The sequence below is a fragment of the Rhagoletis pomonella genome, unplaced genomic scaffold (assembly GCF_013731165.1).
Source record: "Rhagoletis pomonella isolate Grant_MI unplaced genomic scaffold, Rhpom_1.0 Rhpom_scaffold_00004, whole genome shotgun sequence".
Taxonomy (NCBI): Eukaryota; Metazoa; Arthropoda; class Insecta; order Diptera; family Tephritidae; genus Rhagoletis; species Rhagoletis pomonella.
In genome coordinates this window covers 1827124-1844604 of record NW_023458558.1, presented here as the reverse complement: position 1 = coordinate 1844604, position 17481 = coordinate 1827124, and the positions used below count along the sequence as shown (strand labels likewise).

General features: G+C 33.4%; 1 protein-coding gene across 1 annotated transcript in view; it reads left to right on the top strand.

Moving 5' to 3' along the window:
* LOC118736749 (calcium-binding mitochondrial carrier protein Aralar1-like) overlaps nt 1–17481 on the top strand; it is a 33709-nt gene that overhangs the window by 15031 nt on the left and 1197 nt on the right. The window contains exon 2 of the mRNA XM_036466764.1: nt 15689–15841. Coding sequence (XP_036322657.1) covers nt 15689–15841 — 153 coding nt within the window. The remainder of the gene's footprint in view (nt 1–15688; nt 15842–17481) is intronic.

Genomic DNA, 17481 nt, shown 5'->3' with positions numbered 1-17481 from the left:
AGTAATACTTTGGACTGAGTAGGCAATTCAGGAGCAAAGTCCTCTCTCGAGTAACAACTAGCAGCTTACAAAACGAATGGCTGTAAAGGCCCTTAAAAGCATTAGTGCCGGTGTGTTTCTTTTGCATGTTGTATTTGAAAGATATCTTGCGATTGTGATGGCGAAACTCTTAAATTTCTACTTCTAGTTCTAGTTTCTACTAGTACTAACTCTGACGATTATCAATTGGAGGGCATTCTTTAAGAAACCCATTTATTGATTACTAACTGATTATTTCTAAAGATAATCGTCATTAAATGAAAAGAATTGATTTCGTCTAAAACTATTTAAAGCAAATTATTATCGCTACCTCTTATGTGGTTAGGTTTTTATTCAGTTTCCAATAATAACAAAATTTTATAATGATTACTTCATACCATTTATGAATTGTGTACACAAATAGTCTGTTCCTTTGAACTTCGGACTAAAACCTGTGGAACTGTCAAACTACAATTTTACTCTCTCAAATGAGAGTAAAAGGAAAACAGATGCAGAAGTGCATGGGAACGCAAAAAGCACTATTTCCTGTAAAAACGTCAGTCGGTTTGTTTACATGTCAATTGTACAACGCTAATTTGGCTGAAATATCACTAAATAATTATTAAAATCTATACATATTTAAATATTTCGTTGTTTACTTCCATTTTTTAACAAATATAAGGTTCTTTGCTTTCACCGCTTTCTGTTTTTGTTTGTACATGTAAATCAGCTGATCGTTTGACACTTTTCATGAACTTACAGGAAAAAAAAACTCCGGACTAAATCCTGTAACTTCTGACTAGGAACAGTTGCTCAGTTACTCTCTGAAAAGTGTTCCCACTGACAGGTTTTATGTCAATAGTAACGACTTCCTGTAAGTTCTGACTAAATCATGTAAACCGGACTGCTATTGAAACAGACTAACTATAAACAATCGAATCTGACACTGACAGTTAAGAATACTAGGTGCGTTCGACAAGTCAAAAATTTGTAATAGTTTTTCCAAATTTTTACTGGTTGGCGTTCGATAACGACAAAAAATTATCCAACACACAAAAATTGAGAGAGCAAGCGTTCATTTTGGTGCAAGAGAAACGTTCATTTTGTACTGGCAAAATTTTAGTCAGCAAAAATTATCCAACACGAAAACATATGATCACAAAACATATGGTTGCAATTTTTGTAAACAATCAAAATTGCATTTTCCGAGTTTTGGTATTTATATGCTTTTTGACTGCTTGCTATGTGACTTTATGATAGCGCCAACTAGTTTTTACTTGTAGAAATGTTCCTGGCGAACATTGAACGTTCACTTTCCTTTTTTCTTCTATGGAGGCAACATGAATTTCAGTTTGTTTACAAAATTTAACAATTTTTAATGAGAATTTCAACTTTTACTACTATTTAATCAGAATCTTTAGAACATTTTTGGGTATGCAGTTTTATAGTCCATAGAATTTTACGGCTCCATTCTGTATCAGTGACAAATTCTTTGCACAGTTTTTGTTTACGGAAAAATATATGAACAAATTACATTCAGGGATTTTAAACTTGCACTTCATTAGATGCATGCCCAAAAATTTTCTTAAGATTCAGATTTAAAAGTTGAGATTTTGATGAAAATTTGTTGAATTTTCTTAAGTTTTGGTTAAAGCTTGTATAGTATTTATATAAAAAAATACCGGAAGAAAATTTAACTTGAAAAAATTTGGAATATTGAAAAAAAATCAACACGCGGTCACTTTTTTGAGTCACTGTGTATGTACAAGCATACACATATACCCACATACATACATATTAACTCACCAAAAGCTTTCGAATTTTCGTTTTCCGATTTGCGCTGTGATTGTGCCATTTTAATTAGCATTTTTCCGGCTAATTGCTGCCGGCCTTGGCAGTGTCACGTTGTTGACGCTAGTACCAAATTATGAAAGCATTTAAGGGGTAACGATCAAGAATAATTCCATGAAAATTTTATAGACATTGTGACTAAATATCCCCAGACTATTAAATATAATATTTAAAAGTACATTTGCCATTACAGACAGTGTTGCCAGATTTTAATAATTCAGATAATATTTAACTAAAAACGAATAGACTTGGTAAACTAGAAGATTTGAATGACATTCTGTTTTAATTAAATTCATCCCCAGTTTCACCAATCAATTTTAACAGACTGATAAACTTAAAATTGATTGATGTAACCGGGCCTCATTGCTTGGTTAATTTTTTTGAGCTTTTAATACCTCAATTTTGGTATCTCCTGGAGCATTTTTTAAAGAAAACCTTAGTTGTTAGAATAACAGCGAGTGCTGGAATTTCTAGTTTATTTCTTGTTTAATTCAAATTGATTTGGGAAAATATTCTTTCCACATTTAATGTGGTGACTGAATGCAAAGTACAGTTAAAACTTGACTCACAAAACACCAAGAGAATAATCTTAAATTATTAAAACGGAAATTTCGAAAAAGCTGCTTTGTGTACAAAGTAGGTGGTAATTTAAAGAACTGTAAGCTTGTCTAAGAAAGGAAGTTTACAGGTTAAACCGTGAGTCTGGCAACACTGACTACATTGAAGGAACTTATGCATAATATTTACATCAATATGTACATACATACATATCTGTAATTAGATTTGAATAAAGCTTGGAAACCATTGAAAAGGAATTACCATAGACCACTGCTGTCAAATTATTTTAACACGGACTCTAATGGAGATAAACACTTTACTTACATTTAGCATCACTTCACATAATATTACGATTACATTTTCAAATGAAAATAAATTTATTTGTCAGTAAGTTTTCACAGTGAAAAGTGTTTTCGCAAAGTTTGTTTGGAGATGGATTAAAGATGACCTGATACCAAATAGAAGTTTGTGGTAAATAGAATCCAACCTCCATACACGTATTTTTTAATATTCGCATAGCAATTGGCTCTTGGGCTTTGATACACACTATGTTGAACTTGAAAGCTTTTTTTTCGTTCCGCAAAATTGGCGGATGCAGAATATTTGTTGATTGCGTCAATTGCACTCAGAATCTAAACCAGTATGCTCTTAATACATCTATTACCTTATGAGTGTACATATCGCACACTATCTTCAAAAGTGACACAACTCAAAATTGCACGTTTTTCAGAAAATGTGAAAAACTATTTCTTAGCACATGATAATCATATGGGCAAGGGAGACTTTTCCTCGTGTTTTTTTTATTATAACAAAAATTACCTCCAGCTTTAGATGAAAAGTTAACAATTGCTCTGTGTACATTTTTAGCGCATAATTTCTAAAATGCCAAATTTTGAGTTATGCTCCTTTTGAAGACGGCGTGCGATATTTGCATAATATATGCAAATGCACCCAGTAGGGAAAGGGAGTAAGCATTCTCTATTACACAAAATATTAGTCATTAAAACTAAGCGAAAACACGCAAACCAAGTAATGCATTTCCAGTCAATCTACTAAATAACGATTAGTTTTAGACAAAAAAACAAAACAAAAACAAAACAAACAAAAAACCAAAACAAATTTCCTTTTTTGAATCAGATAATAATTTCTAACGCTTGTTTTTCCTGCTGTGTATATTACATAATTGCAAGAGCCGAATGGTATCAGGTTAGATTTTTTTCTTAGGCTAGATGACTGTATACTTACTTTACCATACATTACCTTTTGCTGCTGGGGCATGCTCATAAATACGTAGTTATGTACATATCTACGTACATACATACATGTCGTATACGCGACCGTGCAGTATTTTTTCAAAAAGAGCGTAAAAATTTAATGAGAATTTCCACCCCTTTACAAATGACACAGCAGACAAGCCCGCTGACAAACAAAATGGGTGTGGACCACCTGTGGTTGTGGTGTTCGCGCTCAGCGGGTCCTGCCAATGACATAGCGATGCATAAAGAGCAACAATCTCACAAACTTAAATGTTTCGAACCAGTATTTAGATATACACGAAATAAGAATAACGTAAAAATTGTATATGGATTTCCATACATACATATGTATGTGCATATGTGTTTATGTACATTAGACCGTATCACAAAAAAAATTAAACTTGTTTAAAGCAATTTTGAATACTCACTATCAGGAAATTTTAGGAGTGTAAACATTAGCCCCTGTAAAAACAGCTAAATTGGTTTATTTTCCTAGTGAATTGTCAAAGTCGCTTAGAACAAATTTGACTTTTGTTCCGCCTATACACCGTGATACCGTCTAATGCATTGGTTCTCATACAGTGTGCCGCGGCGCTCCGGTTATCTACTATTCTCTGAAAACAAAATGTATTCGAGGGACGTTGTGGCGACAACAGCGCGTTCGTTCTGTTGTGAAGCAAAATTGCAAAACAAGAAGACAATGACGAAAAATTCGCCTAGATCCAAGATCCTTTGCGTGGTCTCGTTGAACTCTCATGCACCGATAGCCTTAAATCACAATTATAGTGCAATTATAATGCAGCAGGGATCGCATCAGTGCCAGCTATAAGCAGTTTGTTGCATTATTGCCGTTTAATTACAATTAACCAGTAGCAGTACAAGTGTAAAAATGAATTAAGGAAAATACATACTTATGTAAAATGTTTATAAAGCTTTACCATAGCGCAATAAACAGTAGAAGTAATAAAAAAACTTTCTCGCCTTCTTTTCTGTCATTCGACTACCTTATAAGAAATTTTAAAAGCAAATTGTCAAATAAGATAACTCATCTAGCATAATCATCATGAGTTTTGCGAACTTTATTTGAAGTACATACATATATTTGGCTACTTTAATTTCTAGAAACTTCTCGAAATAATTTGAATTAATCGTAATATCCAGTTGAGTGTTTCGGCAGCGGCAGTGATTTTAAATTTTGCGCTAAAAGTGGCAGTAAAGCCTACGAGCACTGCTCTTATATGAGAGTTACCACGCAGGCATAATCAGGGAATTCACAAGCCGCGTAATATCTTAAGCCTTAAAACTTTCCTACATAAATATAACCGTTTATTATTATTATTAGTTTTAGGGGATTCGCTGTTACATTACATTTTATGTTTCCATGTGAATATTTATGTGCTGATGTTGTCCCCTGGCACCCTAGCACACACTCGCAATACTCAATGTCATCGTTTCGAACATCTCCATTCTTGTGCTCACGTGCTGTAGATACTTATTCATGCATACCTCCACATTCCCTCGCCGCCCGGTGAAGGTCATTGTGTTGTGGCTCAATAACGCAGTGTCGGCATAATGCTGCACTACAAGCAACAAGAGACGAAAAGTTGTTTTAATCACAAGCCAAGAGCCACAGTAATAGGAATTATTGCTGTAGCAAAAGAGAGAAAAGCACAACAACAACCACGAATATATATGTTCGTATGCCATTGTAGATAGCTGACATAGTCTAAAAGAAAATGTTGTAAATAAAAAAGTGAAAGATATACATATGTATGTACAGATGTGTGCACATTAGACTGAACCAACTCACAAGCAAACGAAGAAAAATTCGCCTTACATCCCTGAATCTAGAGTGTTTTTGCAAGGAAGTTTCGGAACAAATTTTTTTAGTCGCCTTTTTGAATTTTTCGGTGACACCTACATACATACAATAAAAAATGTTTTGTTAAATATACAGATCTACTGGAATAATCGGAATACTTCCTTAACAAAAGTTTAGGGATTTTTAGTAAGCTTTAATTTACTGACATTGGGATGGTAAGAACTGAGATCTGGTGGGTAAACACTAGAAGAGGGTAAGTGAGTTGAATGCAATTTGTAACCAAAAAGACTCCTAGAGACAAAAACATCGATATATCAAACTTTAAGATCCGACTATGAATTTCGAAGAAACTACAGAAAATTTAAAAAGGCCATCACTATGTTTGACAAAAAAATAAATGTTTCTTGAAATTGCTTGCAAAGATACTCAAGAAGGTGTTTGGCTAACTTTTTTGTCTGGTATGGTCTAATGTGCATACATGCTTGAACACTCTATTAATAGCATCACAAGAGACAGATGGTTTAGTTTACGCTAATGACGGATATAACAATTTTCTCATAAGCTGATAACAAAATATTGCTCCGTGAAATATGCAAACTACAAATTCTATAAAAATCCAGAACTGAATTCATGAATATGTTGCCAACGTTACCAATGTTCCTAGAATTGCGGTTACAAGTGCCACCAGTTTTTGGTAATACAATTTTCCGGTAAAGTGCAGAAAGGATCTGAAAGAGAAGTTTTAATTTAAAAAAAAAATAAAAATGGGGTTAAGTGCTTTATAAATCGTAAATTCCAGAATTTCACTGTAAGTTTATTTCTATGCATTTCATTCCCAATTTCCAATTCAAAAAATGTATGCAATAATTTAAAACTTTACACATCCATTTCCGTAGTTTTTGTAAACCGCTGGTTGGTGCTCTGTAATTTTATTAAGTATGAACGTCCTTTTCGGCTTACTTTTGTTAGTCTGATAAATTATGTTTACAAACAGCTGATCGGTGCTTTTTTCCTATATAGGAATTAAATTGTAACAGAAAATTTTATATAATTTTTACTCAATCATATCGGTCATTTACTTAAAAAAACACAGTTTTTGGCTCGGTTATTTTTCAACAGATTTTAAGTTTTTATATGGCTGTTTTAGTGATTACTTCTAAAATAATGCCTAATTCCTAGGTACCATTCATTAAAATCAAAAAACAGATTATAAAGTTATATAATTTTTTTAATGAGAAAAATTCAAATTTTTCTATGCGAATTATTGAAACCTCAAAATGAATCCAATCCAGCCGATTCAATTTTTCTGTAAAACTACATCGAAATTATTTTGGAAAATCTTAAGAAAATTCATAAACTCCGAAATTGTCTTGATTTTTATAAATGGTACCTAGTTTTACCCGGAATTGAATATGCCTTTCGAAGTAATGGCTGAAAGAGACTACTTTATTTTGAAATTTTGGAAAATAATAATGTCGAAGTGGGAAAAGTAATAAAAATTTGTGTTAACTTCAGACTTATTCCAAAAATTTTCCACACATTTACAATGTACTTAAAAAACGCATTATTTATTTAAATAGTACAAATATTTTTCTTTCTAAAGCCGTATAAAAACTTAAAATTGGGTAAAAAAATAACAGAGATACAAATGATTTAGTGCGGGAAGTCATGTGAAAATGGTTTTTAAGAATAAAACTGAAAACAAGATTTAATATAACTTTTTTTCTATTATCCTTTTGAAACCAAAATGTCCTTTGAAAAAATTATTCTTCAAGATTTTTAATTTTGAATCCTATAAATATATATAAGGTTATTGAAGGTTAAAAATTACAAATGATTTCCTGAGAAATTATTTGTCTACGTTCCAAATGCACCTAAAATTGCGTGTTTGTACCGAATGCACTTTCAAACATAAAAAAGGTACGATTGTACCAACTTTTCCATCACAAGAGAGCAATACTCAAAAAAAAAAAAACGTATGTTAATAATTTTCAATAATATTATCCTTCTGCCTCTGAATTGTATTGCAATGTGGCCTTATACCTACAAATATAGGTCCAATTTTTTTCAGCCCCTATTTTTCATTTTCTAAAACCGTTCCACCGTACAATGCCGCATAAGTGGGCTAGAAAACTTGTTGTCTGCAATGTGTACGTGTTTGGTATTTTGTGAAGGCAATTTATCACCAAAAAAAAGAACTAAACCGGTATTCAAAAAATAACAATTTTTTTAACAAAAAATAGTATCTTTTAATGAGGCGAATAAGAAACGCAAATAAAAGTATGTTTTATATTATTTTATTTAAAAGTACGGTTTTTCCTCTTTCGAAAGAGAAAATAAAAATCTGATCTTTTTTACACTTTCTCAAATACATACATAAGAAGTTATTTTGCAAATGCATAAAATCATCTTTGCTAGTTTTGGTAATGCCATCAGATCTGCACCATTCGTTTGATTTTTAAAAACTAGGTGTCAAATTAAAGCTCTATAAATCTTGCAGTTAAATTTGCATCATAGCATCATAATTCCATTGTTGAAAGATTTATGATGAGAAAAATTTGTATTCATTAAAAAAATATTTATTTTTAACGATCTTATAGCAACTACGAAAAAGTTAATTTTCCCCTTAAAAAATATATGGAAAACTACAAAGCACGGTTAAATATTACTCGACTGTATAATGAAAAAATACGGGTCTCCTTATTTTCTATTTTATATAAATCCAAATTTTCAAAAAGTTGATTTTCCTGTGTATTTTTGGACAACCCTAGTGTAAATGCAATACATAAATCTACTTAGTTGGCAACAAGGAGGCTTATTTGCATTTACGTTTAATCGATTAAATGTTTATATGTAATTTAATGTGGTAATTTGTATTTATGTATGCGTATACTATGTATGTATGTATGTATTTGTATATGTTAAAAACGTGATAACTGCTTCACGCTAGTAATTCATTGCATTCGTTGATCTTTTATTAATTTACCGTAAGACAATTTGTTGATTTAAAATAAACACGCAATACCTATGGATGTGCAAAACAATTCACTTATATACACAGTATATAAATAAATACATAAACATTACATTACTGTTTAGCAAGAGCAGAAAAATTAATAGAATGCTTTTCTCTCACCCCATAATTGTTTATTTTATTTATAAACTTTATTTCATGTATAGAACAAAAAAAAAAATCAAAAATTTGAGCGAAACCAAATTTGGGGACCGATATGAAAAAGAAATAATTGTACCCTTTTTTTTGAGACGATAACTGGGAGAGTATAGCGTTATTGAAATATCGGAGTTTTCGTATTTTTGAAATGTCCCGTTATATGGGAAGTGAGCGCAATTTTAGTCCGATATTCAAAAACTTTCAACACACTGACTTTCCGTATCAAAGGCAATATTTTTAGTGTGAGTAAGTGCCAATTTATTTCATTATTATTGGTATAAATTAATATATCAAAGACCGAGAAACTCTGTAGAATATAGGCATAAGCTGGGACTGAGAACAAACGGAATGATCGAAACTAAATCTTGTTCTCGTACTTGTGTACACAAAAACGAAAATGAGAACAAAACTCTCGAGAAAGTTCTGAACCAGAATTATATAAGAGCGAAACCCCGTGCAACGCTCCCAAAGGGAACAAAATGCGAACAATACTTTGGGGAACATTTCTAAGAGAAAAACTTGGGAACGAAATTGTCGGGAACATCTTGGCGAAGAGATAAATGGGAACAAAAATCTAAGAAACTTTATCTTGAAGAACCATTTTCGAACCAAAGACTCAGAAACTTTCTGACAGAAAACGAAACGGGAACAAATCTTCTCTGGACCATTCACGAAGAATGGAAGCGAGAACAAAATTTTTGTCAAACGATAGACTTAAGACACGAACTTTTCGTGCACATTAAATGAAAAATTCTTCCATAAATGGAAAGTTCACGCGAATAATAAACGATCTGGCAGATGAAATTATCCAGCTTTATACGGCTTAGAATTAACAATCGCGTTTCCCACTGAAACGATTTTTCATCTCAATACGCAGCCGCCCCGCTTATTCTTAACGTTAATTTCTCGAAACTTTTGTTCTCGTTTTGTTCTTTAGCGGTACGTTCCCCAGTCATTCGTTCTTATTTGATCCTCCTTTGAAACGTTCTCGTTGAGAACGAGCGTATCTCATTTTGTTCTCATTGAAAACGTTTCCGAAATTTTCGCTCACATTCTGCCCTTCTTGAGAACGTTCGCATTTTTTACTTTACGAAAACGTTCCCGAAACTTTTATTCTCATTTTGTTCCCGTTCAAACCACTCTCAAAACTTTTTTCCATGTTTGGTTCTTTTATGGGAACGTTCCTGGCATTACATTTTGTTCTCATGCAAAACTAGAACAAAACCAAACGCATTCTCGGATCCTCCTGGTCACAAGTAAGCTGTGCCATGTCCATTTTATAAAACTTTGCAAATATCATTTTCTGCTTAAAGGTTATTGCAAACGTCAATTTTGAGTGAAGTGCCTTCTTTAATATAATAATAATAGATTGGCACTTAAGCATACATATGTTAGTTTTGGCCGATGTTGTCACACAGAGCGGAGGGACCTACAGTTTTACGCCAGAAATACACTCGGAGGTGTGCCATTGCCTGCCGAGGAACGACCGCTGTTAATAAAAAACCTTTTTTCTATATTTTTGCGATGTTGCTTTGACCAGGGTTTGAACCCAGGTGCTGCGGAGTGGAAGCGTGCACTGCTTACCTTCTTCCTTGCCTTCTTTAGTTACTGATTTATTCCAGTTTTCGTATTTCTGTTATACCGTTATATGTGAAGTGGGCGTGGTTAATGTCCGATTTAGAAAATTTTCAGTTTCACTCTAAGCAATGCTCATACCGAGTTTGGTGAGGGTTAGTGACGCGGCTACTGAGTTACAGCAATTCTTCCGAAGTGGACGGTGCAGCATCCATTTTTCAAAAATAGCATAATTGTCTTGTTTTATAGCAAAATTCTACTTCACATATTAATTTTCTAAAATTTGGATGCAGTATTTACGGAAATATCGTAGTTTCTGCATTTTTCGAAAATACCGTTATGTGAGAGGTAGGCGTGGCTAGGCACCCTGAAATTGTGCATCTGGAAACTGTGCATACGAAATAATGGATATGACAAAACCCGAAGTAATGCGTACATGCACAGTTTCGGTTCAAAACCGAAATAATGCATATGCACTTCTGGCACGCAGCAAACCTTAGACTGCTTTAAATAAAACAGACTTATCAATACTCGAAGGACGACCAGTTAGTCTAGACATAATTTACGCAACGTATTTTAATATAATGCCCAAAGCAATATTTTTTTGTAAAGAAATTTTTTGATGTGAGTTATAGGCGGGCAAGTGAACATCAGCTGAGAAGGAGAATAAAAAAACAGGATATTTCCGTTTCTTGCTGAGTTGACGTGTTTAGTAAACATTTCTTACGCAAGTTAAGTTACGCCCACACTAACTAAACTATAAGCCATTTTCATTTCCTCCCAAGCGCCGATGATATTCCGCTTTAGTTCTAGGACTTGTCAATTTAAATAAAACGTCATTTCATCTTCTGAGTTACCCAAATTATCATCTTTTCGGCTTCGTTTGTGTACGAAGATCGAACCCATCATTGCTAACGGATCTTTGAAATGAATTTTTGTGAACCTCGGGTCGGGTAAAGTTAATGCAGCTCGCAAAAACGAATGTTCGATGGATGGATTTTACCGGCTGTCTTCACGTACTGGAAAATCTCGCTTGCGTGACGACACATGCGAGATCCCGCACGTGTAGGCCGCAAAAAGTACGAAGCATACTTTTTCTCGCATACTGAGCGGTTTTCGAGCTCTCGCGTGCTTTCAACTATCATTTTTGTTGCTTGACAGGTATTTTCTAATTTCGCAGAATTCTTCAGAGTAGAAATATCGTTTATTTTGAAGGAAAATACAAATTTAGCCTGAAAAGCTCGAACCTTATTTTTTGGCGACCTTTTACTAATGAAGAAGTATGCTGTCAAATGACCAGTCAACAACATGCAGGTTTTTTTTTGGCGTAGTTTGAAGCATATATATAACAATTACCACTGTTTTAATTCTGTCCGCACTGTCACGCCCTTCATCGCCTCCTAGTCAACATCCATTATCCTCAAAGGACCACCGTTTATTGCTTCACTGGCGTTCCGCGTAGAGAATATTCTGGACTATTTGTAGCTCTTACTTCAAATTCAGGTGTCGCCAGGTAAAGGACATCTATTCGTTCGCCGCTTGATTGAATATGCTGCTAAGCATTTAACGATGTTATTAACGTCACTTTTCATTTGTTGTGATCTAATATCAAAAGTGACTTTTTATTAAGAACTCCTACTGCAGTTTTATAATGCTGATTTATTTTTCTTTGGCACGAGCAGGTCCATTGTTTGCAGACCTGAGTATGTAGTGGGTTCGAAACTGGCAGTTTGTGGTGGTACAGTAGACCGAGTTGTTCCATCTTTGTCAGAATAGTTTCCCCGCTTTCACCTGATAAGTCGTCCACTTTTTCATCATCTTCACTTTCGTCTTGTGGGTCGTATTCTTTTAACCGGGTTTCTTCTATATCCCAGTCCTCTGGAGTTACATCATATTCGTTATCGTCCACAATCTCTTCAGATACCAAAGGCTCGCCGTCACTAGTTTCCTCGCCTACATCTTCAAACCTCTGGCGAATGCTGTTCCTCAGCATCAAGTGCACTAAGTTGTCGTGGAGTGAGTCATTCAACATCTTCCATTTTTACTTTTGTATATATTATCATCGTAAGAATTATTTGCGTCTACTTGAAAAACCCTTTTCTCATATAATAATACAAGTTTTATACCTAAACAATCCTTTTCTCATATATATTCAAAAGCTACGATCATAAAGTGTGGTCTAAAAAAACTCATTATTTAAACAGTAAAATAACATATTTCTCAAATCTTGTTTTACATACATACTTAAAATAGACATATGTATATTTATAAAATAGCGAGAGCCACTCTTCTGTCTTTTACTGATGTTTTAAAAAGGTTTTTTGTTATTATAGAGCACGTGCGAATTTAACGAATCAACAAATATATATATACATACATACATATATAAGTTACATGTACAAAATTCATATACATATGTATACATACATGCAAAGCCATTGAGGCACTGGGAGATCATATCATCGCCACTAAGGCATCCAATCCCGGACCATTTTATGAAACCCGGGATTTCGGGAGCCTAAATTGGTAATCTCGGGATCCCGGAATATTTCGGGATGTAGTAATCTTATTTATCTTTAAAATTTAAATTTAAATAAATAAAAGATCGTAGACAATAACAATAAATGTTGTGTGTCTGCATTGCACTTAGAACTAAACAATATTATATATATATATATATATATATATTTAAGAAAACTCATTTACAATCAGCTCTCTATATTTAAGGCAATTACTTATATAAATATGCAGCGAACGACAATTATTATCATTAAGAATATTTAAAACTCTTGGCAGGTGCAAGACTTTCTCACCAAAACAATCGGAGCGAATATTTTTATATATAGGACATCCCCCAATGAAATGGTAGGTGTCTTCAACAGCTCTCACATTGCAAATAGAGCAGGTCTTAGAAGAAATATTTTTAAAAGATCTTGCATTAGGATTAAGTAAGCCACCTCTTGCGCGAAAAATAAGGCATCTAGCATACGCAGTATAGTCATCATTAAAGTAGGTAGGGCCTGTAGGTATTAGATCCGGGTAAAGGTCATGCGTTTGGAACTGGTGTGCTCTTTCAGTTAAGCTCGCAAACTCTATTTGGATCAGCTTTTCTAATATTAAAGGAATGTTCTTTTTAAGCAGAGCAGGGGAGAAATCATGTTTCGGGATGTTCTTACCATTAATTTAAATATGCTAACAAATTAGCTTAGTAGTCTTTCTATGGTGCGGATACTAGAAATAAAAGTATTACTATTAACAGTTGAACTTTTTGAAGTTGATTTGCATAGTGAAGAACAGTAAATTTGGGATTTACAAGTACACCATCGTAATCATTTTACCAAAAATAAAAAAATATGTCATTTTAAGATAAAATTCGGAATTCTGGCTTTCAGTCTTGAAAGATGGTTTTATTTACTCTTGACTACTAGAAATAATACACTCCAATTCTTAAGTTTATTTTCATTTCATTCGGTATCGATTACCGTGGAATGAGCCTATATGGAGAGATAGCTTTTGCCTATTAATAATACTCTGGCATTAACGCTCAGCAATTGCTTTTTTCGTTCTTAAGAGTCCGAGAGAGATAATAACATTTTCAACAGGGCCGGAGTTAAATGAAGAAAATGATGAGGAAATATATTTATGAGCTGAAATATGCCAACCGAAAATCTTTATAACCACTTACCTACATACATATTTCGGTAATCAATTTATCAATATCTACCAACTTGGTACAGTTATAGGTACAAAAAATCAATATGTTGGAAATTTTCAAAATCCGACTTAAATTACGCCCTCTTCCCTTCCGTGCTTCTTTGCAATAAATTTCAAAAGTTGTTCTTACTCGCTTTGGGCGCCCAGTTAGTAGTTTCTCATCTCAACCGACTCTGTTTAAATACATTCAAACACGCCTAATTGTTTAATTTGTGTTACTTGCGAAATTCGAGCGGAAGACGTGCTCGAGCCGGCTGTGCTGATAATGAGAGGCACTATTGGCATAGCTTTTTAGTTGCTGCTCTGCTGACAATCGCTTCAGTTGTGAATTTAAAGTGCCATCCGGAATTAAAGAACAATAGTACATACATAATAGTTAAAGTAACGAGGTGGGACGCGATATTGTGGCGAAATACATACATATGTACATACATACTTTCAGAGGGAATAAATTTCATCGAATAAATAATAATAATATCAATTAGAAAAACAAAAAGAATTAACACTAAAATGCCTCAGTCTGTAAGTGAATTCATAAGTACTAATATATCTACATATAAGTATAAATGTACTCATATATAACTGCATATACTCCTACATACATACATACATACATACGTTTCTAAATATGTACATATACAGGTGCATACATATGTTAGTGTAGGAATGTATGTGTTCTTGCATACACTATTTTTTTTTCTAATCATATGAATGTATGTATGTATACATATGTATGTACATATTTGACCTTTATTCGCATTGAGCATTGAGATTTCATGAACATGGTCAGATTATTTGAATTTTCGCTCTTCCACTCTCATTACTTACTCACTTTAATCGGCAGTCAGTTATACAAATTTTATGTTCAGTCGAGGTATTCACAGTTCGTTCTGGAATACAACATCAACATTTTGTAACTTTTTCAGCATTAAACTGTCGGAAATCGATGCAAAATAGTTGCAAAACCCATTTTGAAATCAACTGTGAACACCGCAAATGTCATCGCGCTCCTTTAGATTGCATTTCTTCCCTCATTTAATTGCTCAGAGTATAGCCGCGTTCAATAACAAAAACATTTGTAATAGTTATTTCTAAGTTTTGAAAGTAGGCGTTCGATAACGCCAAAAAATTATCCATCACTTAAAAATTGAGATTGGATTTGTCGCATTTTGGTAGCGTTTTGGCTGCCTGGTATCTGACTTTATGATAGTACTAAAGGCCATATCACAAGATTGCCGCATTTGTACAGATTTGTTCAAATTGGCAGTCACAGAATGGTGTTGTCTAGTATTTTTTTACCGAGAATAAAAAACAATACCAAACAACACCACTTTGTAACTTTCAAAATGTTGAAATTTGTACAAATGCACCAATCGCGTGTTTTGGCCTTTACATGTTTTTACTTCCAGAAATGTTCCTGGCGAACATTCAACGTTCCGTTTCCTTTTTTTCTTCCATGACGACACCATACATTTCTGTTTCTTTACAAATATAAATAAAGTCAGTTCCTGTTTTTGTAAGTGATGTCTTATTTTCTGTTCAGTAACTGTTTTTGTTTCCCTCTCATTTTGGAGAGGATTTTCGCTTACGCTCTTGATTTGGATTGCTGGCTGGTTAAAGCTAATTTTGTTATAGAACACAACTTATATTTCATTTACTCTCTCGCACATATGTACATATGTATCTAGTTATCAATTTATGTATATGTTTTTGCCATTGCAGGGATCATCGTTTCTAAAACGTGCCAGCGCCGATAAACTCCGGGAAGTCTTCCTTAGATACGCTTCATTACAAAAGGATGGCGACTACTACATGACCAGTGAGGATTTCGTGCGCAAATTTCTCGGACTCTTTACAGATGCGACATTCAATGATGTGAGTAAATGTACATTGTTTATACTAATATAATTTATACTAATATAATTTATACTAATATAATTATCTACACATGTATGTATGTACAAACATATTTACTAGGTACATAGATATTTATTTACATACCTATTCATTTGATAACAAATAACACGTACCGTTTGCAAAGACCTTAATGATCTTTTGCGTCATGTTGTGTGACGCTATTCTATTATTTAAAATAAAAAATTTTGATCGTACATTTACGTACAAACATAAAGTTTTTCGCGTAAATACATTCATACATATGTACATGCATATGTATGTACATATGTACCTAAATAGCAACTAGGTATGTACATACATTGGATGTTGTAGTTCTCATAATTGAAGGCACCCACACAAACTTTTTCGCGTATAGATAATAAAATAGAAAAAAATTGTCATGAAAGTTCTACAATGATACCAACAGTTGGCATACACATTAGGGTGCCCCATTATTTTCCCTTTTCCTAAACTATTTTCGGATTATTTTAAAAATTGTAGATCGAATAAAATCGGGTTACAAATTCATGAAAAACTAATTAGATCGTGTTTTCTTTTTAAGTTTTAATAACGGTAGTCTTAAAAGAACCCCACAAAAGCGTTTTGGTTTTATATGGGGATCAAACTAGCGTCCGAATCCCTTTTCTGAGGAATAGTCTAAAATTTTCAGTCTCACTCAAACAAATCAATATATTTCAAGGTGACAGGTAACAAGATCAACAATTGGCACTATTTCCCATAGTGATGCGAAATAAAATCAATTGACATTATTTCCTTTTCAAAAGAGCAATAAAATTAACAAAAATTTGGAAATAATGTAAATGATGCTACTTCCTAATTCAAATGGAAATTGCGTCAACAATGCTTAAAGTATGTCGATACAAAGAAAAATGTTGTTCGCGCATCGTACGTGAAATATGTACATTATATGTACGAAACAATAAACAGTGCTATTAATCAACATAATCACGAACCACCAATTGATTTTAATAAAAAAAAAAAAATATTTAAAATTACGAATACGAGAAATATTTGGTGAAAAGTGTAAAAATAATCCAGAACTTGCAAAATATGTTTCGTTTCCGCAAAAATAAAGCGAACACTAGCTGCATTTTTTTGTAAACGAGCGACAAAAGAACGTTCAACTTGGGTAACATTTTCTTCTAGTTACTTAATCAACCCTGTTGGTATCTGGCAAGAAACATGTGATTAGTTTAACGGGATTTAGACACAAAAGATAATAGAAATGAGGAATTATGCAAGGTAATTGCGTAATATATATACTATTTAAAATATAAATAATGTATGTATATACGAAAACAAAACCTTCCATCTCCACTTTCCTATTAAAAATTCACAATAGAGTAACGGGTGATTTTTTTGAGGTTAGGATTTTCATGCATTAGTATTTGACAGATCACGTGGGATTTCAGACATGGTGTCAAAGAGAAAGATGCTCAGTATGCTTTGACATTTCATCATGAATAGACTTACTAACGAGCAACGCTCGCAAATCATTGAATTTTATTACCAAAATCAGTGTTCGGTTCGAAATGTGTGCGCGCGCGTGTGTTTTGTTCAGCGATGAGGCTCATTTCTGGTTGAATGGCTTCGTAAAT